At 37.3% G+C, this 27499-nt stretch overlaps 1 protein-coding gene across 6 annotated transcripts in view; it reads right to left on the bottom strand.

Moving 5' to 3' along the window:
- Window positions 1-274: 274 nt before the first annotated feature.
- The window catches only part of Satb1 (SATB homeobox 1), a 94444-nt gene continuing 67219 nt past the window's right edge, over window positions 275-27499 (bottom strand). For 3 of the 6 annotated variants that reach the window (XM_047530632.1, XM_047530633.1, XM_047530631.1), the window contains exons 10-12: window positions 3667-3870; window positions 2986-3081; window positions 275-1286 (exon numbers count right to left, since the gene is read on the bottom strand). In XM_047530632.1, coding sequence (XP_047386588.1) covers window positions 777-1286; window positions 2986-3081; window positions 3667-3870 — 810 coding nt within the window. In that variant the 3' untranslated portion in view covers window positions 275-776. The remainder of the gene's footprint in view (window positions 1287-2985; window positions 3082-3666; window positions 3871-27499) is intronic. The other 3 variants (XM_047530634.1, XM_047530635.1, XM_047530636.1) reach the window with 3 other exon arrangements.

The raw sequence follows: 27499 nt of genomic DNA, 5'->3' as shown, positions 1-27499 counted from the left end.
TTTATAAATAGAAAAGAATCAGTATGGTAACAAGAGAAGCAATATTACATTTAACGGAAACTTCCAAAAAATTAATTACAACATGACGCTGCAGGATCTACAAATAAATAATGAGGACTAAATTGTGTTTCACATTTTCTTTTCCTTTTTTTTTTTTAAATCATGTAACAATGAGAATGAAAAAAAAATTACAGTGAACTTTTATTTCCAAAATAAAAACAAATTTGAATTACGGCAGTGCCATATAATACAAGGCATTTGTTGGCATATGTCATCTTTAAACTGCATTCCACAGTCTATAGTTCTTTTGTAACATACAATAGAGTAACAAACTCTTTTTTTTTTTTTTTTTTTCTTTAAAATAAGGGGCGAGTTTCCAAAGATCAGTGTGGAGTGTTACAGAAATAATTAAAGGAAAGGAAATCATAATCACAGAAGTTATAATGCTTGTTTGAGGCTCCAGAATAATAATAATTTAAAAAAAATCTCTGGTATCATGCTTAGTGGGCACACACACTGGTGCAGCCCTTGAACACAAATTCTAATACCAAACAATCCTCGATGCTTCACCTGGGCTGCCAAGCAGTTTGTAAAACAGAGTAAAACGATTAGTGCAGTCTGTACTATCCTTTCCCAACTTTCCTGTTTGTGCAAGTTTCTGAAGATTCATTGGCCAAACCATGAACAACGAAGGTTTTCTGAGCAGATACAAGGTGGACTTTTCATGTTGTTAGTAAATACCAGTGGCACTGTTGAATGAAAATAATACTTTGATCTCAGTCTTTCAGATCAGCATTAATGTCTGTGTTTCCTTCCACTGACAGCTCTTCTTCTAGTTTCACCGAAAAAAGGGTGTTAGCATTTTTGTCTTGGACACTCTCTTCCAAATCCTTAAGCAACTCCTCTTCTTTGTATTCTGCCACATCCACCTCTAACCCGGAGTTGTCCTTCAGTTTGCCGTGGTGCTTGAGATAGTACCGCTGGTTCTGAAAGAACTTGATGATGGTGTACTTGGGAAGGTCAAGTTGGGCGGACAGAGTCTGGATGGCCTCTTCGTCTGGGTACAGGCCTACGTCTTGTATGAAACTCTGGAGGATTCCCAGGGCTTCCACTGAAATTTTGGTTCGTGGCCGGGTCTTCTGCCGGCTCTCCTCGTCGGACTCTGCTGGAGAGGCCACGGTGGGCTGGCGCGGGGGAAGCCGGGGCCCTGCCTGCGGCTGTGGCTGCGGCTGCGGGGGCGGCGGTGCCTGCGGCTGCGGCTGCTGCTGTTGCTGCTGCTGCTGCTGCTAAAAAGAAACAAGCGACAATCAGAGCTCCGCTTTCCCGACGTTCCGCACAAAGCCGTCTAGAATTAGAAAACACGTGCTTATGCATCCCGTATATAGCGTCTTTGATAGGGACAAAGATTCAGAGCAACGAGGCAGACCAGCCAAATGGCCTGCAGCATTTAGGGAGAAAAAAAAAAAAAAATCAAAATATCAACTGAAAAGGCAGGAATTTGTACAGCTTTCGAGGCTAATGTGTTCCCTTATCAGAGATCAGTGCAGGAGGAGAGAACTCAGCTGCTCTGAAAATATGAGCCATAAACTTCACCAGAAGGACACGCATCAGAGGCACGAAGACAGCAAAGCAAATTATGATGTAAATAATTAACAAAGATTTAAAGTGAAGATTGAGAAGCAAAGATTTCAAAGACATTTCAGAAAAGTGAGCTACAGAGCCACGGGGAAAGAAATTTGTGTTCTGTCCCCTTTCATCAGATGGCAGAGACAAGGAGCAAGAAAAGAAGGTAAGCGTCTGCTCTTATGCAGCACTCTCTTAGGAGTCCAGAGGATGTTCCAAGAGGCTCGGGTATGTGAATTTCCTATCAGACGGCTCGGATTTAAAACACAACAATTTCTTACCAAATTGCACTAGGCTGACACTGTAAATTTTTTTTCTTACCCCAAAATAATGGTTCAATCCGCTGTACCACGGCTAGCGAATTGTTTTGTCTACAGTAAACTCAGATGTGATTAGGATTTAAATTTAGTGTATACAGACACTTTTTCATAATTAGTATCTGTATATGTGCTGTAATTTCCATACACAATTATACATAACAAATGTGTGACACAGGAATCTAACTGTATACTGGAAATCCATAATTCTTAACAGCAGAGCAAATCAACCTGAGTAAGCAGCAAAATATTAGAACATTTGTACTGTGCCTAAGCATTTCCTTTCATCCCCCTAAAAAGCAATTTTATTAAAAACAATTTACATTTTCAAACAAGTATTCTTTATATTACTTAACATGTATCTTTCTCTTCTTTTTTTTTTGTGCTACAACAGTATGTTTTCCAGGCTTTCACAATTATTTTAGTGCTTAATATCCTAAGGGATTCTCCTATTCAATTTGTTTTATCTTTAATACACACTCAAGGATTTTTTTTTTCCTGGTAGATGGATAACACACTATCCATCTCTATGTATATGCATGCACATATATATATATATATATATACACACATACATACATATACATACACACACACACACACACACACACACAATTTCCCCCCACAGTAATATCAAGAAATGATGTGGGTGATTTAACAAAGATAGTAGAATTTTAGGGCTCTGGAAGGCAATGGCATTTTCCCTTAAAGGAGAAAACTAAAAATATCCCTTAGATTTAACAGAGATAGGTTATACAGTTCAAGTTCAATTAGAATACGCTTTCTAAGAGCCCCAATGAACTACCTGATCCCAGAACACTTCCATCTAAATTTCCTGGGGTGTTCCCTCAGCGGATGAATGGAGACAAGTCCCGTGACATGACAGACTAAGTAGAAGACTGAATCTGCTGCACAGTGGTCTCTGGCTACAGCCATGCTCAGTGTGTCCTGCAGGTCTGAAGATCCTGAGCAAAGGAGCAGGTCTCTGTGCCACCCCCTCTCTGTCTCCCTTCCTTGCTGGCATAGGTAACTTGTGCCCGCTCACCTGAGGAGCAGCACCGAGCCATGGTGCAGGGGTCGGCAGGCCTGGTAAGAAAACGCCTCTAGACTCTCCTTTCCCAAGGGTGGTGGGAGAGGGGCTCTAAAGGAAAGACAAACAGATATGACTCACCCCCAACCTGTACTCTGTGTGGGTGTGGGGAGACTGCTACAAGGTGAAGGAAGGGCCATGGAGTGAAAAGCAAGATTCCAATTAGATTTCCCTCCCCTCCTTGTTTTGGACAGAGTCCAAGGTATAAAACTGTGATTCTACAAACTTCCTCTACAGAATAAATGTAATTCCATTCCTCAGGGGCAATATGGCATTAATTAGGAAATAGGTGGTATTTTAAAACGATTTTTTAAAAAAACATACAAAAAATTTCTAAGTTCTCACACACAAACCCCAGAACTAACAAAGATACAGTTGCCAAACTGTAAAAAAGTGCAAAAAAGGGGTTCTTGCCACTCTGAGGGTGGGGAGATGAGGGAAAAGGAATATAACAAACATGTTGGGAAAAGTTGTTAATTTTCCTTTTATCCCCCTGAGCAAGATGGCAGTGTATTGTTATCTCTTGCTAAAAAGCCTATGTTTAGATTGGCGGGAAGAAGAGAGACACTAATTTCCCTGCTAAGTTTAAAGCTTTATTTACTTAGTGCTCTACTGAATTGGCCAAGGTAAACGGACCTGAATCTGTTCTGCTGGAACGTGGATGATGTGGGGCGGCCTGTCGCCATGGTGATGCACCGCATTGCTCTCCTGCTCGTAAATGGCATCGCGCTCTGGCTGAGGAAGACTGAGGAACCTTCGGATCATAGACAAGTTCTCCCACAGAGTCCTGTTTTCTGGAGAAGGATCTTCTTTCCAGCGTAAGAGCTCACACAACCATCCCTTAGAGACAAAGGAATGAGAGGTCAGTTCATGTTTATGGGGTGGCAGGGGCTGGCATTTTCTATCAGGAGCCAAAAAGGAAAGACCCTATATAGTAACTTTCTCAAATGCTCACAATACTCTAATCCACTTAAAAACATTTTTAACCTTTTAAGAGAGGATAGCTGTGGCTGTCAAGGAGGCAGGTTCTGTTTCTAATGAATGTTCAGATTTGCATCTTAAAAGAAAGACATTTTTCAGACTCCAAGGGCAAAAGAGCACTTATCACTGACTTTGCAATATGTGAAATAGGAGAAAAGCAAAAATAAGTGTGCTTCTATACTTGCTTAATCTTCTTGTCTGATGGGGGCCATCTGAAGACACTGAAGGTATTTAAAAAGGGGTAGAACAGATCCTAGAAATAAAAGGACTTCCTAAGCTTATACTTTTTAATTACAGGAAAAAAAAAACCATGTATATTTGTGTACGTGTATGTATGGCAGAGGAGAGACATGTGCAGCTGTGGGATCAAGAATAGTGTCCAGTTTAGGCATAATGATTAGAATGGGCATTAAAAGAATTCTCTAAGAAAAGAACTTTCCAAAAAGAGACCTCAGAGTCCTGTTTTCTGCCTGTGGCAGTGTGAACACATGATTTGCTCAGGCAAGAATTTTAAGAGACTTCCTGAGTTAAAAGAGAAGGAAATGTTCAATGAATGCTAAAATCTGAAGCTCTCTGGTGTGTTCTGAGGCCCTGGTTTTGATTCTAGGTTATCTATGAGGAATGGAATGGTCCAAGACAGTCACCATCTCACACATTCATCCTGGTTGCCAGGATGGACCCTAGCACTGGGGTAAGGAGCAATGGGGTGACCCACCCAGACTCCCACCTGCCAAGGTAGCCAGGCCTCAGCAGTTGGGCTCTCACCTAACAGCTCTCCGCTGAACTCTTCTCTGGAGAAATGTCCTGAAACCATCTCATCTGAAGATGCTTGGAAGATTGCTCCACCTCCCCACTGACCTTCTCACCAAGGAGTGGCCAGCGATTTACTAATCCAGTGGTGCAAAGTCTCAATCCTTATTTCAAGAGGACAACTTGCTCTGTGCTTCAACTTTTTCTCTGGAGACGGTCATCCCCATTCTTTTGCTCTATCCCCTATCATTCTAGGGCTGGACTTCACCTGGGGCCACACTCTTTCTTTCTTTCTCTTTCTCTCTCTCTCTCTTTCCTCCCCTTCCTTCCTTTCTTCCCTCCCTCTCCTCCCCTTCCTTCCTCCCCCCCCCCCCCACCCTTCCTTTCTTTTTTATTTCCCCCCATGCTGGGGGATGGAACCCAGGGCCTTGTGCATGCTAAGCAAGGGCTCTACCACTGAGCTACATCCTGAGCCCTAGGACCACATTCTTCCTGGACCTCTTCCTCTGCCCTATTTTCCCTCATTCCTTCCAGGTCCTCTTCAAACCACCAGCAGCAGATTCCTAATTCGGGCTCTGCTTTAAGGGAACCTGACTTAGGACAAAGGAATTTCTTGGAAATTTCAAGAAATTTAGTTGGATGGGAAGTCTTCTGATTGTGACATACAGTGAAAAGAAGCCAAAATGGCCTACTTGAGAGATTTTAAAAGAAAAAAATGGTGACAAATACCTCAGCTTCTCAAGGCTCACCTATACAGACCAGCCAAAAGGGATGGCCACAAACTCTGAGATATACTAAATTTTTTAAGAGTTTTGATTCTTTATTCAACAGTTCTTTTAACTAACAACATGGTGATGGCCATGCAACTGTGCACTTATTCAGTGCCACTGGACGCATAATTCAAGGTGAGGAGAGGAAGAAGCAAACTGAAAATTCACCTGAAAGAATGTCAGCTAAATAAAAAAATCTCTGTCATGACCTGATCGCTGAGCATATTTCTCTTCTAACTACAGCAACTCCGTGGCTATTCCCAGCATACTGTAAGATATTTCAGCTCTATTTGTGTGAATATAATATTAACTACAAAACTGTGTTTGTAGTATTTGTAGTATTCTCAAAATTTCTCGAATTTGTAGTATTAGAGAACCACCTGCATAGGCTACCCTGGAGATGTTTATTTAGCTTTTATGGGCAAATATTTGCTATCTGTATTAAAATGTGAAAATATCATATATTTTACTATATCTAAGCTGTTTTGTTACACTATACTTCTAAATCTTGTTGCTGTGTGGGTTTAGATATGTATCTTCCTGTGGGCTTGAATATTAACTATGGTTAAGATGACTTTGCTCTCTTCCTTTCTGTATCCTTCAGCTATCACCACTGATAGAAGAATCTCTATGCCTGAACACAAATTATTTGATTTTATTTACCTTTCAAGAGAAGTTAGAAGGTTCATCAAGAACAGAGCAGAAAAGATTTTTTTAACTTAGCTAGTATCCTGCTACTGCAATAAATGCTAAACATTGAGCTTCTACAATTTTTTTTTTTAGAAATAAATGCTTGTAACTAAAAATTGCTAAAAGTTAAATTAAGAACGATTCATGTAGGAAAAGCTTCTTGGAGAGAGCTGCAAAACTCCAATGATTTTTCACATCCTTTAGAAACTTTTTAAAGTAATGCAGAGATCAGTTAGCACTTGGATATATGTGAAAAAACATGTGGATCACAGATGTTCTTTGGAAAAGAAAATCATTAGTTCTTTTAAAATGGCTAATAATGATAGCTAATTCCTAAACAATCACACTCATGCTGGTTTAACAAATATTTCAGAAAAAGAGCCCTGACTCATTCAACAAATATTTTGCTTATATTGTCACTTCTGTGTCTCTACACTTACAAGACAGATCCTTATTTTTATTAATTGCCCATGACTAACATAACATTTCCAGTAGTTTGCTATTAACCTCTGCCCTTAAATAATACTTCTAATTCCTTATCTAAAAATAATTTGATGAATTATAAGCTGAAGCATGTCTCCGCTAGCCTTTCAAGAGACACGATGATTTTAAGAGACTGAAATCAGATGCTTATTAGAAAAATATTTAACGGTGCAGCTGGGAACTGTTAGTTCTACAAGGGTATTCCAAAAACAAAAGGGGAGGGGGTAACTTTTCCCAATGTGTGTATCTCTTAAGAAATAATGGAAAACAGACAATATGACACATTAGTTCTTTGTCAGTGTAGAAAGAAACTGATTCATTGCCACATTACAGGCAAAAATAAGGTTAATTTATTCTAAAATTTAAAAAAAAAAACAACCTTGAGATATTTTGACTACCTCAAATCTTATTGACTGTTATGCCATTAATGATGACAGCAGTTTGATCCGTGTTTTGCAAAAAATGACTGAAAAAGTCAAATGCTTTCTAATTCCCCAATACCTTTTCCTAGGTCAGAACATTTGCAATATTTGACAAATAATTCCACAAAGTATGATGCTGGTCTTTAAGTGATAACTGTATAGATATACTTGGTAGAAAAGAGATTAAGGAATGCAATGTGGTCCTTTGTTGCAAAATGTGAATACAATTACATTTTTAAGACTGGTCCCTGGGACTTGATGTCCTGTAAGACCATAGACAGGAGAAATGGTAACTACTATTCTCAAAATTAAATTAGATCACAACTGTCTGAACAGTAGAAAAAGACTGGGGCCTCCCAGCCTCAAAATAATGAGACCAATGAATCCATTCTAAGAAAACTAAAATGGCACAAGGAACAACCTAAACTTTAAATGTAGTAAATTTGCCAAGCAACATTACACTGCATATAAAGAGGGCAAAATATAAACAGTAGCCACATGTAAATAAATTAGTAAAACTTTCAGGATGTTACTACTTTTCAAACTGACAAAGTTTAATTTGACACCTTCTGTTCTAAACCCTTTGTTTCTATTCAAAATCACGCCTTGAGCTGTTGCTATCAATCACAGCGCTCCCCCTATTACTTAAAAAAACTGGCAGGACCCTGAATAAGCTGAAAATGCCATGCAGATGAATTCTGAGATAATATGTTCAAACCTGTTATATACAACACAAATCCTGTAAAGTTATGTATTGTAAACCTACATTTATTGAGAACTAAAAGTCTTAAATCCATCTGCCACAAAGGAAATACTGTTATGTACTTTATAGTAACCAAGAACCATCTGCAAATGTCTTTGCTACCGTAAGCAAGAAAACGGTGCAAAAGATGCTAAACCTAAGACTGAAATAAATAACATTCTTTTGACCGGTTTTGGTTAGGTTTCTATTAAAGAAATGTAAGAATGAGGAGGAAAACACACACACACACACACACACACACACACACACACACACACACACAACAAGGAAAAGAGAAAATACAGAATGCCTGCCAAACCAGTACTGCAAAAAAGCAAAACAAACTCAATGACAACACAATGGCAATTTATTATGGTCCATGAAACACATGACTGTATGCTCATTTTAAAGGAAAAATTAGCAGTTCTAAACTCAATATTCTAATGATGTGCTTTACTGACAGAATCTTGTTGTACCACATTTAAATAAAAATCCTGGCACCTTCATCTCTCAGCTGCTAATTTCCAACCAAGCTCAATCTCTGATTTCCACCCCACTCTTTTTTAAAACAGTTAATTCAAGTCAATTCGCTTCTAACATTTTAGTGGGTAAGGGGTGCCCGATGATTTTAATTGAGTTGGGAAAGCAACATCCTTTCATGAATGAATTTATTGTACCTATAAAGCCTCACACACAGAACCCTTACAGAGCCTGGTCTGTGACAAAGGTAAGAGTTCATAACACAACTAGTTTTCCAGAGGAAAACAGACTTTGGTATTCTCTGAGATAACAAACTCATTTAATACAATATACATATATTTATATATATCATCATTATGTACACATACATTCTAAAACTGAAAGCTAGAAAAAGCAAAAGAAAATGACAATTTTTGCTGCAACTAAGAAGGAAAAATACATTAAAAAAATAGAATGGTAATTTGAGCTCTAAAAAGCAAAACATTTTATAGTCTGCATTTATTCCCCCTCCCCCTCATCTTTTATGTGTTATTTGCAGGAGTATTTTGTTCCAATCTCTGGGGCATATAGTATACTAATATATGATATTAAAAGAAATCAACCTAAATAGGAAAGTTATTTGATACAAACATTTTTGTAGAAAGCATGAATTACATTTTTGCAAGTAGTAGGAACAAGGATTAAGTACATAATCCATTAAATAGTACCTCTAACAAAAAATTCAGCATTGTAGACTAAACTACACCAGGCATTTTGAATGAGTACATTTTCAACAACAACTAACTATAAAGCTAGCAATTTATCATTCAGCAAATAATTTTCTACTTCTAAAAGAATCTGTAAGTGTTACTTATGCTAATGAAGACAGTTTTTAATCTGCCCACAAACATGCTAATAGAGGGCAATTTTTTTTTTTTTTACTTACAAAGCTGCTGTCGGCATTCAAGGGTAATTTCATACCAGTGTTCTATAAGCCAGGGTGGGGGTAGGAATGGAGAGGGATATGGGTTCTAATTGTCAGAGCTACCGAATCCTTCACCTTGAGCATCTAGGTTTAATGATACCACAAAAGATGTACCAGGACTGGCGATGTTTTAAACCACCACTTAAAACACTGAAGAAGGGTTCCACTTTGACACCTTTTATGCTCTATATACATTGTCCTTCAATTGTAGTATTTAAACATATAATTGGGTGCGCTTAATGCAGAGACACCTAAGACCTAACGGAGGAACAAGTCTGATTCTAGGTGTGAGTCCTGAATGCTTCACACACCAACTTCCAATCTCTTCTCACAAACAAACCTAACACTTTGAACAGTGAGAAACAGAACAGCAGCAAAGCAATACTGAAAGCATTGTAAATTATTTACTAGGTTAAAAGGGTGAAATGATACTTTAAATACATCAAATTTCATCATCTAGGCCGTTTTTTGGTGGCAAAGTGGTATTGATCTTTCCAAATGCTTAAAATCAACTATTTTCCAGAAGGTCATTATTTGATTAAAGGCATTAAAGTTGAGGGCATCAAGCGATGCACTTTTTCTTCCTCCCCATTCAAATTATCATATAATTTAATAAAAATGATCCTATCATGTCCTGTAATAAAAATGCCTGTCTTAAGATATTGTTCTTTACCTAACATATTAACCTTTAAATGTTATGAAGTTCTTTAGGAGGAAAACCTTTGCTAAAGCAGATTATTCTATAACATAACGAGAGGCCCCCACCATTACATTAATAAAGATACATGTTCTCCTCCATGGAATTAGTAGGCGATGCATTCATCTTTCTTCCCAGTTTAATAACATCTACTTTGTGTAAAGCAAAGAGACTCTCAGGAGGCACTGGGAGTAACTTTTCCCGCTAAGTTAACATTGGTCTTATTCAAGAAAACATGGGAAATAAATTTGAACAGACGCACACAAGCAAATGCACTTTCTACTCTAAAAGTAGCACATTACAGTCTCTTTATTCAAAGATGCATTTAAAAAGAAATATAGTTCAAAATGCATGTGTGTGTATATATCCCCCAAAATATTTATTTTCAAAGGGTGGTTTCTGATACCTATATCTACTAAAAAGAAAAATAAAATGTAATAAAAAAATGTTTTAAATTATTTTAAACCATGAAGGTGTTTTTAAACTCATCTAGGTCCTCCCATTTATTCAAGGGACTCTTACCTTAGCCAAAAATCTATGGGCTTCTAATATTGGGGAAATAATAGGACACAAAATGACTACACAGAAATTTCTCACTTGAGTCAATTTTGCCACTTTGTCATTAAGAGGTTAAGCAACTCTAGCAGAGTTTCTGGAGGTTTATTATTAACATAAAAAAATGATGTTTATACAACTTGGGGAAAAGTGCCCATTAAAATTCAGTGGCTTTAGAAGGGATATTCAGAGTCCCCAGTAAATTATCTTTATTTTTCAATTTCACTTAAAACTCAATAAGATAAAAAAATGAAAATAGTTGGTTTTCTATGGTTTTTACGTATACCTCTTTTCTACCTGCTGTAAGCCACCAATTTCAAGGCAGTGGCGTTTGCGGGGTGGGGTTTGCTACAAATTGTTTTGCTCATAACAAGATTATCAAATGACAACCTGGCCAGGGGACATACAAATGGTTCTTACTTCAAAAGGTTCTTGGGCAAAGGAATCTCATATTTTAAAAGATATTTTTCAGGAGGGAAAATTTGAGAAGCGGGAGAAAAGGAATAAAGATAAAAGTATGAAATTCTAGACAATTTATTAAACTAGCTAGCAAGAAAATAAATCTCTTAATTTGACTGAAATAGGGAATTTCCAAAGAAGGTCTAACTTTTAAAATATTGGAAAATACTGATTTAAAAGTTTATTTTTTTACATATAGTCCAAACTTGTATTCAGGATAGGTTTCTCAAAGCTGAAACAAAATGAAAATATCTGGCTTATAAGTCTGATACTTGAATACAGACTCTAAAAAAGAATTTACCTGTTTCTTCCCTCAACCAAAGAAATATTATTAATGTTATATAAATTTCAGTGATATGCTCTGACTCCTAACATTTTAGACATTCTGTCTTCAAATCTTAAGTTTTCATTTCCTCCTCCATCTTCACAGATGGTATCATTTAAAAACAGAAAATACTTCCCAAGGTTCATGCTACAACATAGTCATTAATTTTAGTTTCTGCTTCTATCATTAAGAACTGTCCACTTCTTTCCACCCTGCCCACCACAGACTGGTCTAAACTGGGGCATCTCTTCCTTGAACAACCGTGTAGGTATTACTCTTTTTAACAACTTCCAGTGGAAAACTGCTTTGATTCTTGAGCAGAAAAGCATTTAAGTAATCATTCCCATTCCTCTCTTAACTTAGGGAGCGGGTAAGTACATCACTAGAGCTTTGATGAACAGGGAGCTAGTGCCATCAGAGAGTTGATGTGATTCCTCAAAAAGCAAACTCATCTCATGCTTCATTTAGTCCATGGAACTTCCTGATTGGTAAATATGCAAGTTTCATTAAGCTTTCTTGAATCCCTTTAACCATCTTTGAGATGTTGTTGGAGACTGGATCCCAGGAAGAAAAGCATTGTACTGGTCTTCTACTTTTAAAGTGCCTATAGTTATTCTACTGCTCAGTGTGACCTTCAGTGACTTCCCAACATAGGGAAAAAGCTCATTCCCCAGGGCTGCATTCAAGACTCCTCCCAATCATGCTCACATCCTAGTATGTTGGACTATTTATTAGTATTGTCCAACACTGCCCTGTTGGTTACTTACCTCATATGGTTTTCTCTAACGGGAAAGCTTCTAATTCTGGCTTTTGCCACCCAAATCTACTGCTCCTTCAAGTTATGCTCAAGCACCTTTGCATACCTATAAAGGTTTATATTGTAGTTTGTTCTTCTACTCCATGAACTTGAGCAAATTACCTTTCTGAGAATTTGTGGAGATGAATAAATAGTATTAATATCACAGAATAGTGTCTGGCAAAAATGAAATAAAATTTATTTTGCCCAATGCCTGGTCCCATGATAGTTATCCAAAGTTCTGATGAAAGGACTGAAAAGCACTTGCCTTAAATGGTTCACAGTCTATTTGGGAAGATCTGACATTTGAAACTCCTAGTCCCAAGCATATGCATATGTGTGATAAAAGGTCACTGATGGGCAGACCTCAAGCAATGGGATAGGGTAGTCAAGAAGCCTTTCTTGGATGAAGAGTGATACTGCTTGGCTCTGAAGAAGGGGCAATATTCAGAGAAGTCAGGTGAATGATAGAAAGAAACAAAAAGAGAGGAGGATGGATTAGCTAAGTGCTGGGCAAAATCAAACCAGATGCTTGTGAAGTGACTAGGCCTCCTTCTCTTTTGCTACAGTTAACTCCTTACCATAATTTCTTGAAGCTACAACTTAGTTACTATAACCTCTTGTCTTCTAGAGGCTGTCCTTCTAAAGTCTATTTAAGAAGCCTGGATTTTATTTTCAATGTCTACTCCACCACTTATTAGCCCCCTAACCCTGGGCAGGTTATTCAAATTCTCTAGACCTCTACTATCTCCTCTGTGAAATGGGGTCCCATTTTACCACCTAATTCACAGGGTAGTGAGAACTAAGTGTGATTGTCGATGGAAGGGGCCCGACAGTTGGTAACAGTTATGACGGATGTCAGCTATTATCGTTTTTATTATTGTTGTCATTATCACACTTGCTTCTTCCCAAAGGGATCTGAATATCTAAGAAGTTATTGAAGATAATTTAGTTGCCACATTCCAGTCTAAACCCAATATCTTCCTCCTAAACTAGGTAGTTTAACTCAGTTAATAACTTTGCTATCCACCTACTCACGTAGGCTGAAAATTTGTTATTTGAAGTATGAATTGGTATAATCTTTCTGAAGTGCAATGTGAAAAGGTAGAATGAAGATCATTTGTAAACAAATTTTTAATCCAATAATCCTGTTTTAGAGAGTTTACCCTAAGGAAACAGCAATGAAATATTTGTACAAATATTTAACTATAATGTTTACATCTGAATTAATCTGTGACATCAAAAACTGAATATAACCTAAATACGCCTGAATAGAGAATTCATGTAACTAAACAAATGTTAAGACATATATGAACACAAATATATAGCTATACATACATACATATATATATAAGTACATGTGTGATGGGTGTGCATATAAAAAGAATAAACCAGAATATTGCAAGCAGCTATCTATAGGTGATTAGAATTATGGAAAGGTTTATGGTCTTCCTTAGCTTATATTTTCTGATTTTTCTATAATGGCTATGTATTGTTTTTGCAATAAAAATATATAGCAAATGACTTTAATTAAAGATCTATTTTTTTGTCTGTTTCCTCCATAACCAATCATAATTTGCCATCAATTCTACTCCTTTGGAACATCTCTTGGATTTGTTCCTTTTCTTCCACTCCTACTGCCCTTTGAGTGGCAAACTCTTCCAAAGGACCTGGAAACATCTGGAGGCTCAAAATTCAATAGCAAATACAAAAATGTGGCAAAAGAGTCATTGCAGCAAAGTGAAGTGGCAGGAAACTGGAGGATAGGAAGAGATGTACACATGGCACAACTGGGGCCACTAAGCAAGTGGCCAAAAACTGTGCACACCTCTTTGATTCCTGGGGGCTCATACACGGTAGCAAAGCCCAACAGGGTAAATTCATGATGATGCTATATCAGTTTACTGATCTAAGGAGGCAGAGAAGCATCAATGAAACCTCTGTCAAAGGCAAATACATGTGATCCTTTTAAAAAGGAGTTTATCAGGCTGGGGTTGTAGTTTAGTGGTAGAGTGCTTGCCAAATAAAAAAAAAAGAAGAAGAAGCTTAAGACAGTGAACTTCGCTTTTCCCACAACCCTCAACTCAAATGAATAATGCTCTTATGAAGTAAATTTACCATGTTGCTTCCTACTGTCAGTATTACAAATTTACAGTATGTATTTTCCTATTCATAGTTATGATCATTTAAAAAATGTGGCAGAATATTTGTATATGCCATGTACAAAAAAAATACAAAAATAAGAACTCATAAAATGAATCAATTTTAGGAGATGATTTACCTTGATAGGGGAGTTTGTTTGCTTACAAAAATAATTTACTACTAGGTTGTTTTAAAACAAAAATTTCTGTACTGCATTTTAATTGATTTATATAAAACTTTTCAACACTGCAGATATCTTCTAAAATGAGCTATACTCCCCAAATATTATGCATATTTCGAGGCTGGGAATTAAAAATTTAAATCTTCCCTCTATGATGTTCTAGGAGAGATAACAAAGAATTTTTAAAACCAGGAGAAGGCAATCTGGGATTGTAAAAGTTATGGGAATCACATCCTGAGAGGAACAATCAAGCAGGGTCATTATGAGTTCCCAACTTGCTTATGATTCTACTGATAAAGTTAACGCCCATTTTTGTGGCCAAAACTCACATCATTTTATCCATTATGCAAACCTGCTAATAAAAAGTTGGCTTAATTTTAGAAAGTCAAATCTTGTGATTCACAAGTAGGCATTAAAAACAGAAAACATAAATATTTCTAGACGTATGATGTGAGCCCTGGTGATAATGGTGGGGTTATAATTTTTCCAATAAAAGGAGACAAGGGAAGCTGAGGTTGTGTACAGGCTGTCTCAGTTAGCTCTCAGTCGCTGATCTATTTCACATCTGGGAAGGCAAGCACAGACACCCCAGTGGGGAGAGGCAAGAGTGTTGCTGACTGACCCTACTCTGTCCAGAGTCCCCCCAGCTCCTCCTCCCACAGTTCCTTCTGGACTCCCTTACAAACATGCTTCCTCTTTAGGTAAAATATTGTAAGCACATGAAATATGCTTCCGAATTATTATATCCTTCCACAAATAATTACTGAGTGCCATCTATGTGCCAGCTATTATGCAGGCTAAGAGGAGATGTGGGGACAGATATAATGGAGACATTTCTGTCAACACTTTTTAACCAGTGAGGTAAGAACTATCTAAATTTCAGATTTAAATTGATATTAAAGGTGTAGTCCAACTGGCGAATAATTTCTAGTCTAGGGGTAAAGGCACTGTCTCACAAAGTCCAACACCACATGTGGGCATCTGAATGGTGTATGTCTGCTTTTGTTTTTAAATGTTACTGCAGTTAGGGTAACCCCTATGTGCTTTGAGTGAAGGGCACTTGAAAAGTAAGCACACCAAAAAAGCAATAAACTAATTATATATAAAAAATGTTCAAGAATTCCTCTGCTAATATGTTAAAAAAATTATTTTCCCTCTGCATAATTTATCCAATTGTTGATCTCAACTCTTTTGTGCCACAGACCTGTCTGCTTAGCAGTCTAGTGAAATTTATGGATGCCCAAAATAAAATCTGTAAGATTACAAAGAAAATTAATTATACTTAAATACAGAATTGGCTTATATATAACTTGGATAGCAAGGCTGGGGGTAGATTGGAATAAACCAATCTACTATAGTAATAGATGTACTTCTTTATCAACACACTAAATAACAAGATTGAGCAACAGATCTAATAACATTGTAATTTTTAGTGATGAGCCTAAATGATATTTCAAAATACTTGCAATAACCCAATGTGATATGAAAATATCTGTGACTTTTTTTTTTAATTGGTGACAAATCCATAGGCATTACTAATACTGATTGGTTGTTTATGGTAACAATTGAATAAAATGCCAACTTTCAATAAGACAATAAAGATACATTTATTTTTTTCAACCAAGTTCGTGGTCCCTTGGGGAAGTGAGACAAAGGTTAAAAACCTCTGAATGGGATGCCCCCTCATCCTTCTATCTATTTATCTATCCACCTATCTATCTGTCTACACATACACACATATACCTTTTTCCAGAACAGTTAATCAGGAGTGGAACAGTTACTAGACTATCCTAAGGTAGGTTTCCATATCATGTGTTTCAGGAGAAGTACCTTGCATATGTTGTAGGGCGGGGGATGATAAGAAGGTCCCTGTCCCTACTCAATCTCTGGGTCAATCAAAGTCATACAGAACTTTGATCTGATTTATATATTTCAGTTTTAGATGAGATTTCATTCATAAAACAATGATTCTATAGCTTAAAAGATGTTGATTGACAACTGGCTAGCATATATACACTATTTTGTTTTCCTAGTCCAATAGCAAACTCAGAATGAGTTTAAAACCCTTGAATACAGCATCAGCATTCTAAATTAAATTCTGAAGGTAAAAAAGATTAGCAAAGTATCCCTTGAGAATGTCCACTTGCCAGGAGAGGAAGACTAAGTTTTTACAAAGACGACATTAAGTTTTCCCAAGTGGGAAGGGATAAGGTAGCAGGATGGACACAGGATAGAGGCAGGGTAAGGAATGAAGATTGTGGCACAGGCACTTAGGGGTGAGGGAGGGGGGATGCAGCTGGGGACAATAGTAGCCACGCAAATGCTGGGAGCCAGGGGCTATCAAATACTGGTCCTTGCTCTGAAAGGACTCATTTCTCAAAGAGACAATGGCTATAAAATGTTTGCCTTTCAGAATGAAGGATAGGACAGAGGCAGCTAGTCAAATGCAGGATAAAAGGAGGAAAAGAAAGAGTGACTAGGGAAGATGGAAAGTGGAGATAGGTAGAGAATAACCGAGCACATAACCATCTCACGACTGCAAATCACAACCCAGAACAATGCTAAATTTAATTGGAAATATAAACAAAAACTTCTGTCTAGAAATTAGGCTTGATGGATAAGGCTTTAGTCCTTATGATTATCCAGGGTCCAAGTTATTTAGTCTCTTTAATCAAAATACTAAAAAAAACCATTACCCATTAGGCTATTACTTTTACCCCAATCTCCAAACATAGAAACAAAAATTAATTGCAAGTCAGGAAGAAAGAAGGCAATTTAGATAGTAACAGTTCAGCCTAGATGGAGTTGAATTTCCTAACAGCATTTGTTTGTTTGTAGATGTATATTTTATTTATAGCCTTCACATCCTTGACCTTAATGAATTTATTTTTTACCTAATCTGAATTTCATTTAAAGCATCAAATACATGAGTCGGCCAAAGTAGCACCTGTTGGTACCATGAGTAAAATGGGCTGAGGTTTAAAGGAAACGTTTGGTTATGGACATTTACCAACAGCTATTAAATGCTACAGGTACCAATTTATGAACTTGCAAATATGGGTTTCAAGACCTGCTTTATTTCAATGAGCTGTCCCTTCCTACTTCCCTTTCCTTTGTGTTTAACTCCCTACTTCCCTAACCTCTTCCAAACTTGTGATTTCTCATGGATCTAGACTGCCCTGTCTTTTCATCTTTCACATACTATACTATCCTTCCAAGAAAAACATCTATTAATAAAAACACACACACACACACACACAAAAAAAAAAAAAAACACCAAACCCAACAAAACAAGAAAGGAGCAGTAGTTGAGGTCAACCTTCAGGCAGTGGTTGAAAAACAAAACAAAACAAAAAAATGACTTATTTAAGGAGACTCTTTAGTGACTTTCAAATCAAACTATACTAGCAATCACCACCCAACATAAGTCCATTCCCCAACTAAATTCAGCTTGTCTCATGCTCTACACTGCCCTGACTCTGCTAATTCCCCGTTTGCTAACTATTCCAATCAACTAGGAACAAACCTCATATGAAGATCACATCAATCTTGAGCTCATCTCACACTCTGTAACGTGAAATCCACACTGAATTCCCAAAACCAATTCTGCTCACTGTGTGCCACCCATAAATAACCTTTCTTGTCTATAGACCCCAAAATAGCATGCCCTGCTCCCAAACTAAGCTTTACCATTTAATCCCTTACCTTCTCCGTGACTCACTCCCTGACTGAAACACCTGTTGGCAGTATTTTCAATCAAAATAGAATCTTCTTTCACACTTGTACACCTGTCTCAGTCACAAACTCACAGAACCTAGGACTGCATGGTGCATTAGACACCTTATAACCTGACCTATTTTACTTTCCTGCAGAGGAAGTTCAAAGTCTAGGAGGTTAAGCAACTTGCCTGAAACTATCCAGCATGTTGGCACAGGAATTGGGACCACTACTCTGCAAGTCTTGATGCTTTCCTCTAAAAGATGAGGTTCATGTACAAGTTGTTACATAAATCATCTGTGGGTTTGCAAATTAGCCACCATTACCCTATTTCTATCTCATGTAGATAATCAGGAACCAGGCCCTCTAATTCATTTCAGCTAAGAATACAGATGCTGTGAGCTACACTGTAAATGATATTAATGAGTTCAACAAAGATGATCAAAAATGAAGATAGTGGGTCCAAATGAAGACAGCAAAGAGTACTATATGAAGCCTGTTTTCTTTCCTGCACCTTTTCATGAGGGATGGAGAAGAATACCCACAGAATGGCTGAGGATGGTGGTCTGGCCAGGGCTAGACGTTTGTAAACTACATTTCAATGGAGTCTGCATCTGTAAGTTGTTAATGCACACACGGAAACCAGCCTCTTATTAGACAGGAATCTAGCAGTGTTCATAAAGAAAATTAAAACATTTTCTTTGAAAAGTGGAATTTTTGTAGTCTAAGAAAACTTAATGGAAAGATGTGCTCTTCCCTTGTACTCTGAATATCAAATACTGTCAAACTGCATACATATCATGGTGTCCCTAAATAGCAACTGCTTTGCTCTTTTTTCCTGTTGCTCTTTGTATTAACAGGTATGCTAGGCACAGAGAAATGCTAACACACAAAACCTAAAGTCGGCAAATATGAAAAACTAGGAAAACATTTTTCACATTGTAAGTGAAATTTTTCACTTGCAAAGAGTTCAAGGCTCCTTTTAATGGTGACCCCTACCTGTGATTATGAAATTCTATAAACTTGAACCCTGCCTTATCCCCCACATATCTTAAAAGTAGCTGTGCAATACCTTCAGGGTTATTAAGTAAGAGCATTAGTAATAAAGTCATAAGCTTATTTACTTCTACTTTTCTGACTTCTTAAACTCATCCCCATTCAACTATGTTATGTATATTGAACCCTTTTGGGGCATCTTAGAATGCAAGGGACTGTAGCAATGTGATCTTCACTATTAGCAATGAGTGCCCTTCACCTATGTGTAAAGAAGACTCTGAGGTAATTTATGTACTCAACAGGCAAATGCTGGGATAGATGAGTGAGGTGGGGATTTAATCAAATTTTCCACAATAATGACATCTTGTAAAATAAACACAAAGTAAGATTAAAACTGTCAGAATTAAAAAGAGAGAGAGAGAGAAAGGAAGGAAGGAAGGAAGGGCTAACTAAAGAGTTAACTATGTGAACTTAGCAGCTTAGATGGAAAAAAAGATTTTGAGTAAAAGGCAAATACTTTATTTTCCCTTTAAAGTGATATTCAGGCCAAAAGAAAGTATGACTGGGCAAATGTTAGATTTCAAAGTTGGAAGGTAACATGGAGCAAACAGAAAACACATGGAAAATAGCTAGGTTAAGAGGAAAGCAGGCTCCAGTGAAAAATTAGGATGCACAGATTAAAGGGAGAAAAAAAAAGGATTTGAGAAAATTCTGAAGGGGGGGTGGATTAAAAGTAAGAGAATAAAAGAAAAGATTCACTATTCCATGAGAAAACACATTCTTATCAGTCAGATAATAAGAACTATCGCAGACCTCTAGAAAGCTTCTAAGTTGAAGTAGTAAAACAAAAAGAAAAAGAAAAAGAGTGTATTTTATTTGGCATTAAAAGACATTTAACTAGGCTATATCTGTGTTTTAAATGTTCTCTAAAGTGGATTGTTGGGAACCTTCTCTAGAGGTACAATTCTAAATCACCACTGATCCTATTTCCCTCTCTCTGAGTTAGGTTTTCCAACAGCTTAGTTGCTTTCTTATGGCTCCAGCACTTTACATTCTTTTATGGCTGGATTCTCCTGAGACTGGTGCTAACTCTGTCCTCATATGGTTACCTACTGAGCCTACATCTTCTGTCTGGGATCCCCAGCATTCCACAGAACTCTACCTTTCAAAACAATTCTGCAAATCAACAAACATCTCTGTGAAATAAATGGGATCATTTTGTCTGTTACTTGACCATAAAGGCTAAAGTAACAACTTTTCACTAAAAACAAAACAAAATAAATAAATAAAAATTAAGAAAAACTACTCTTTAGAAACAAAAATTGCCCATTCTTAGAAATCCTTTCAGGATTTACATTTAAATAAAAGGTTTAACACACACACACACCAAAAGAAAAGAAAAAAAAAGAAAAAGAAAAAGGTATAGGGTAAAGAGATATTATGCTCCCTGCCAGAAGAAAAGTACAATGGAGAGTACATCTTTTTTCCTGTTTGAGTTTTGGTAAAAGTGTAAAAGTGAAATTTGATGGAACAAATTTTTCAAGGTTTTGATAAAACAACCTGGGAAAAAAGGTAGGCAACTACTCCATTTCTCTGGACACTTCTTTTGACTATATTTTATTTTTATTTAAGCACATCTTAAACACATACGAATACATACCCCAACCCTTAAAAAAAAAAAAAAAAGGGCATGAAATTTTAGTTACACCACATGTGGTTTTCATTTGTGAAAAATGAACAAGCTGTTTGTGGTTAAACTGTCTAATCGCCTGTTATCAATCTAGCGCTGCATTCGAGATTTACAGGATACATCAGCTTCTGAGCCACATTAGCTGTAAAGGGGGGGGGGGTGGGAGGAAAGAGGAGGAGGAGAGAGTTTATCCTGAGGAATAATATTTCCAATGCAGCCACACTCGCACTACATCTGGTTGTGCTGGTAGCGGCAGTTAAATTGAAATATTTCACAGCGTGTGTCAGAAACATGCAGAATGGTAATTATGACAGATCTGATTAAGCCGGAGTGCCACAAGCTCCCTGGCCAGCGCCGGTTGTGCAGGTGTGACCTTGTGCGTGCCTGCGTGTGTAAATAAAATTAATTACAAGCGAGAGGGTGAAGGCTTCAGTGACATCACAAAGCGGAGAAACTCCCAAGGGGGAGACCTAATGGAATATTTTCCCTCAGTCTAATAATACAGTTCATATTGACTTGAGGTAATTAGTGGGATCATTAAAGCAGTTTTCCCGGCGTATTTGGCTGCCTGATCAGATTAGTGAAAATGTTCTTCAGAACAAGCCCTGTGTGGTCTGCCAGAGAGGAGGAAATAAAAAGCAACAAAGCATATTTTGGAATGATAAGCAGCGCTGGACTTTTACTGTTGCAAAAAACCTCTACTTCTCTCTGGAGTCTACAGATCTAACTGGACTGTCCATTTTAATTCTTCTACTTGACTTGTGTATTCTTACACATATTCTGAACTATTTCTTCATTTCTCCTTTCCCTCTGTTAAATCAGACTGCTTTATCACTAGGAGCCATCCCCAACTCCCCAACAAATCTCTGCTAAACAAGGCAATTTTAAAATCGGGGAAAAGTATCTTAAATGACTGCTTTACTACTAACCAACAATATGGGACACTTGGGAGAGGCTAAAACCTAACCAAACCAAACAAACAAACTAAAAACGAGAAAAAACGCCACTTAAAATTCACGTGCAAAACAAAAGATTCCTCTTTTATGTAACACAACAGAGATTTAAATATTTATTCACACTTGGATCTTGAAACGGGTTTAGCATAGGACGAAGTTGGGTCATACATTCTTTCAGGTGAACAGAATATGGGGGCCCTTGTCAAGAAAAGGACCATTTGTTTAAAAATACTCTATTGAGCATGCTCTACCTTGCCACTGGAATATGCCAAGCACTGTCACAGATGGCAGGCTCTGACAGTTCCCATCCGTAGCGTCGATACTCGACAGTTCAGCACAAGATCAGTGACATTCTGTCTCATTAGAACCACGCTAATTATCACAGCTAGTTTCAGGGGAAACCATGTGTTGCAATGGTCAATTTGAAGGAGTCTGTGCATCAACAAACTGGTAATAAGGATCAGACACCTTATTATATGACAGCATGCTGCCTATGATCTGATTTACGGAATCAGAGGCACTGGGGCGGCCGAGGAGGCTGGCAGTTTATGAAACAGTGTGTTTAAACCCAATTCCTAAAGAATACTGGTTGAAAAGGGAATTATTTAAAAAGAATACACAAAGACAACTGGAATTGTGGAATCAAGAAATCAAAGGAGAATCGATTTTTTTTGTATTAACATATCGCAGAAGTAGATGAAGGTTTAGGGGAAAAAAAACTTAATCGATTTGACAACTGTATGTCAACAACATGAATGGTTTGGATCTTGGATTTTTTACAAGGTAATTTAATGATAAAGAGTGGTTATATTTCTACTAATCTCTAAAATATAGAGATCTGTTTTTAAATGGGTGGTCTATGATTTAGTTGTGTCATTTTGCCAAGTAAAAGAACTGCATATGTAAAAATATAACAAGAATACTTAGAAAAATGAGTCATCTTTGAGGTTACTTTTTAAGACACTGAAGGTACTCTTCATAGGGCAGAAAAAGAAATCTTCATTAGATTCATATTACCAACGTAAGTTCTTCCATGCCTCTCTTAGCACCTTTCACTGACGTGGAATTTTAACAGTACAGTCTCTTTCAGAGCTATTTTCCTATTGTCATTTTGCATAAATGCATTTTCATAGCTCATTCATTTCACAGGGTCTTTATTTTCATTTCTCACATGAGGAAAAAGGAAGATAAAGTTAAAATAAAACCCACCTTTATTATCAAAAATATAAAAGACAACGATTGAGACTTCTGAGAAAACACTTTGTCTCTTAATTTGGTGGTTTGTTAAAGGATTATATCATTGTTAACAATTGTGTGCTAAGTTTGATTGAATGACATCAAGTTTTAAGATTAACTCCATTAGGAGCTAAAAACCCAGCTGGTTTGCTGTATTCCCTGGGCACATTTTTGTGGATACCTGGTCCTGTCCTGAAGCACTACACTGCCAACATTGAATACAGAAGAACTTCCAAAAAGAGTATTCTTCATGGAATATTGTTAACATATACTTTTTAGCTTATGTTACTACTTTAGGACTAAGGGGGTCTGAGATTAAAGTGGCTTCTATAAGTACCAAATAAGTGACACACGTGAGCTTCAGAACGTACACGCAGAAGTACTGTAAAGTGGCCCCTCCTACAGTGACCTTCCTTGTCCTTCATCACACGATGATTCTCTTTAAAGAGTTGGCCCAATACTTACAAATGGAGTCTCTATAAATCTTGTCTAAAAATTTTCTTGTGACATTTTCTAAAAAAGGGAGAAACTGGGCTCAACGAGTTATGACTATATTTGTAACAGCTAAACTTATTAAATGAGTCAAAGAAGAAAATGTATTTATGGCTTTCAGCTAATCAATTTTAAGTTTAGAGGGAAAAAGTGAAAAATTTATTTGAAAGTAACGGCAAGACAGCCAAAAATCTTTTGTCCAACTTGTTAAATAAAGTAGGTAATACCAAGTATATGGGAGACAGAATACCCCTCCCTGTATATTGCTTTCTAGCCAAAAATATTATAGGCAATTAAGTTTTCTATTTAATAACTGTGACCTTGATCAAACCCTAGATTTACTAAAACCTATGCTTATTTTCGGAAGTCAAAAATCTGAAAAGGGCTCATATATCAGATCCATGAATTTAACCAGATCTTTAAAAATATGTAATATATAATCATGTACCTTCAGACTATCAGAGTATGTCACAAAAGCCATTAATTTCAGTGTTCCTGTTTGGCATTCAACTATAAATATAAAGGTAGGTCAACATTTTAGAAAACTGAAACCCATGTGGATTCCCACCACTTAGACGTGAGTCTCAGCAACACCTTAAATAGGAGACCCAGGAACTCCACCTTCTTCTCACTCAAGAATACAGAACCGAGTTTCCAAAAATGTACGTCAAACTTCATGTGGGCAGATGGCTGAGATGTGAGATTGCAGGGGCTTCACTCTGGGCTATCTTACTTTTTTCCTAATTCTCCGACAAATGCTCCCTTTGCCTCTTACTCCTCATGCAAACAGATCTAGGGGGATGTGAGCTGTACCTGCCCAGGGTCTCTTCTACTCAACTTTTTTTTTTTTTTTTTTTTTTTTTTTAAGGACTAGATGGAAAACATGTAAGGGTATCTCTTCAGACCCTGGTTGAAGAAAAACTTCCTGTGCCCAAGACAAGGGGCTCTGAGGACACAATGTAAACACCTTCTCACAGACAGCTACAGAAGGATGTGGCACCAGGAATAACAGAAACAGTGACTCCCAAGTCTGCAGGGCTGCCTGTGTGCCTTAAATAGAAGGCTACACAGGTGAGTTCTTGTTGCAGCAGAGTCTGTTGCTCGTACATTCCAAAAGAATGAATCAGCACACGGCTTCAGGCTGTGGCTTCCATGAAATGTAAGCTAATTCTAACAAATAAAAGATGTCTTTCCCATCTAACTTGCTGGAATACAGAATATAGTGTCACTGGAGATTTTACTCCTGATTCTGTCACTACAGATTCCAATTCCTGCTGTAAAAATGACATTATTTTTAGCCTTGCTCCTAGCCCCACTGGTTTGTGACAGGTATTGTACTTGTATTTAATTCATTCCATCATTTAAGAATTTCCAAGCCTAAAAGTGAGAATGATGCTTGCTTGCTTGCTTTTTTCTTTTAAGCCTATGAACCCGATGAGCACAGGTTTCCCTTCCTCCTGATCTCCCTCTCTTGCTTGTCCTAGAGGCCATGAACTATAATGAAAAATAAGTGTCTGAAAAGTAGATGGGAGAAAGAAGATTTTATATGATTTCGTCTCTTCTATCAGTTGTGCTATTTTTATAGAATCCAAAATCATCTTTTTTCTTTTCTCTGTGTGTGTGTGTGTGTGTGTGTGTGTGTTGAAAACCATACCTATGGATCTACTTGGAGTTGTAGTGGCCAGAGTCCTATAACTTGCAAAGATTGTAAAAGATTATACTGCAAGTATATTCAGTCAAATAAAATTTTCATCATCTAGTTCCTTTACCCAAAAGAAATATCCTGTTCAATGAAACACGAGAGAGGAGTCATTTTCTAAACACCAGTGGTGCTGCAAGGCTGCTCTGTGAAAGCCCTTTACCCCTTACCACACTACCACACTATCTGCAAACTGCACCTCGGCAAACATGAAAATCAATGTAACAATCCGAGGTACAAGGCAAGGCCTACGGCGCTGCTAATGTCCCCTTGCTGGACACACACCTTAAGTCTCAGAGCTCTCAAGGGGTTTGCTGTGGAATAAAATTAGATTCCAACATCTGCCACTATTAAGGAAAAAATTCCATTTCCATCTCCCATATGAAAACACTGTAACCAATGAACAGTAACTGAACCTTGATACCGTAATGGTTATTACCCAAATCAACTATTTTTTTTAAACAGTAAAATTAGCAAATTCTGCTCTCATAATTATTTGAATGTTATCAGACTAAATGTTTGATAAAATTCCAATATGATTCACTTGGAAAAATTGCTGCTTATTTGAATACCCAGAATATAAAGTGTATTCATTTGTAGCTATTCACATTATGTTTAAAGCATATCATCTTTTTAAAGTTTGCATTAGCCTGCTTTCCTAACCAAGCACAGAAAGTAGCCTACCTTCAGTTTTTCCTTGCATATTTTATTCAGACATTTCTATTAGAGTTAAAAACAATCTCATTTCTATTATTCATTGAAGAGAAGAGAGAATATAATACATGGGAAATGATGAAACCTACATGAGTTTCTTTTACTGAAAATACTCTGTGCATTAGTCACAGCAGAGCATGCCTTACCTTTTAAAATGGAAGGTATTTGAGATACATAAATACATGATAAATAAATCACTCTTATCCACGTAGAGTATAGAACCCCTTACTTAGCATATTATGAAATGTTATCCATTTGTGTATAGTGCTGTATAATTTAAGAGCTCCTCTGCATACATTGTAGCATGTGACCTCTTCCCATGTTAAAAGAAACTTGGGCTCAATAGAGTTAACTAATCTCCCAACATCATGGAGCCAGGGACACAACCTAGACATAGTCAGACTCCTGTGACTCTTACAGCAAATATACCCACCTCCATCAGGCATGAAAAAGCCTGGATTCTGAGAGTCCATGAATAAAGCAATGAAGAAAGGAAAGCCTACATAGCTTCTATTACTAATTAGTCCAGTGTCCCTAATTCTTCTTTTCCAGGAGAGCGTGGACTTCAGTACTGAGACTGCCTTGAACCCTCAGGACAACAGTAAGAAAGGTGCAATTTGGAGTTGGCTTTACCATTTATTAGCTCAGAGACCCTCATGTGGAAGCAGAGGAAAATAACAGCAGCTCACATGGTTACTAAATTAAATATGGACAATATGTAATACAGGATAGGGTCTAGCTCAAAAGAGGTGATGACTGTTAGGCCAACCCAGACAACCAGGGAGAGACACAGAAGCAGATGGAGGGAGTAGGGCTGAGATGATGTGCCCTGGTTCTTCTCGCTTCACACACTTGATCTTGCGGGAGCACTGCGTCACTTTGACAAGCCCTGGCACATACATCTGAGGTATGAACAAATATTTAAGTAGTAATGGAATTTGACCATGAAAAGGCTGGGTAAAATTCCAAGCAGGTGTTTTGTTTGTTTGTTTGGTTTGTTGGTTTTTGTTTCCTTCACATGACATCATGGCAGAAGAATAAAACCTAAGTAAATGATCACCTTTCGTTATTAATCAGATTTCCTGCCACTGATACTGTTTTTGGGCTGTCTTAATAATCATCAATGCTTATGCATATTTTCATAAAGAGGGTAGTGCTGATACCTAAACTAATTTAACCTAAACTGAGCAGCTAAGAGAAAATTCCTAAAATAGGAAGTTAGAATCCATTAGAAATTAGGAAAAACTACTGAAAGGAATGAAAGTTAGTAGTTTGCTTCCTTGTAAAGCCTACAATCTGAATTATTAGTCAACCAGAAGGAGGAAATCAGCTATGAGTTTGGGGCATCTTGGAAAATCTGCCACCATGGCAGATACTTAGAAGCTGCCCACCGACATTGCTGAAATAGGGATTTAGGAGGAACTCTAAGGACAGGAATAAAGAGCAAGGATGTTTAAAAATTCCCTAGTATTAGCCAACTGCCACTACCTTCTGAATTGTTCCAAAATCAGTAATTCAGTCCAGGAGCATCA

Source organism: Sciurus carolinensis, chromosome 17 (genome assembly GCF_902686445.1).
Source record: "Sciurus carolinensis chromosome 17, mSciCar1.2, whole genome shotgun sequence".
NCBI classification, from domain to species: domain Eukaryota; kingdom Metazoa; phylum Chordata; class Mammalia; order Rodentia; family Sciuridae; genus Sciurus; species Sciurus carolinensis.
This window is presented reverse-complemented; position numbering and strand designations above follow the sequence as displayed.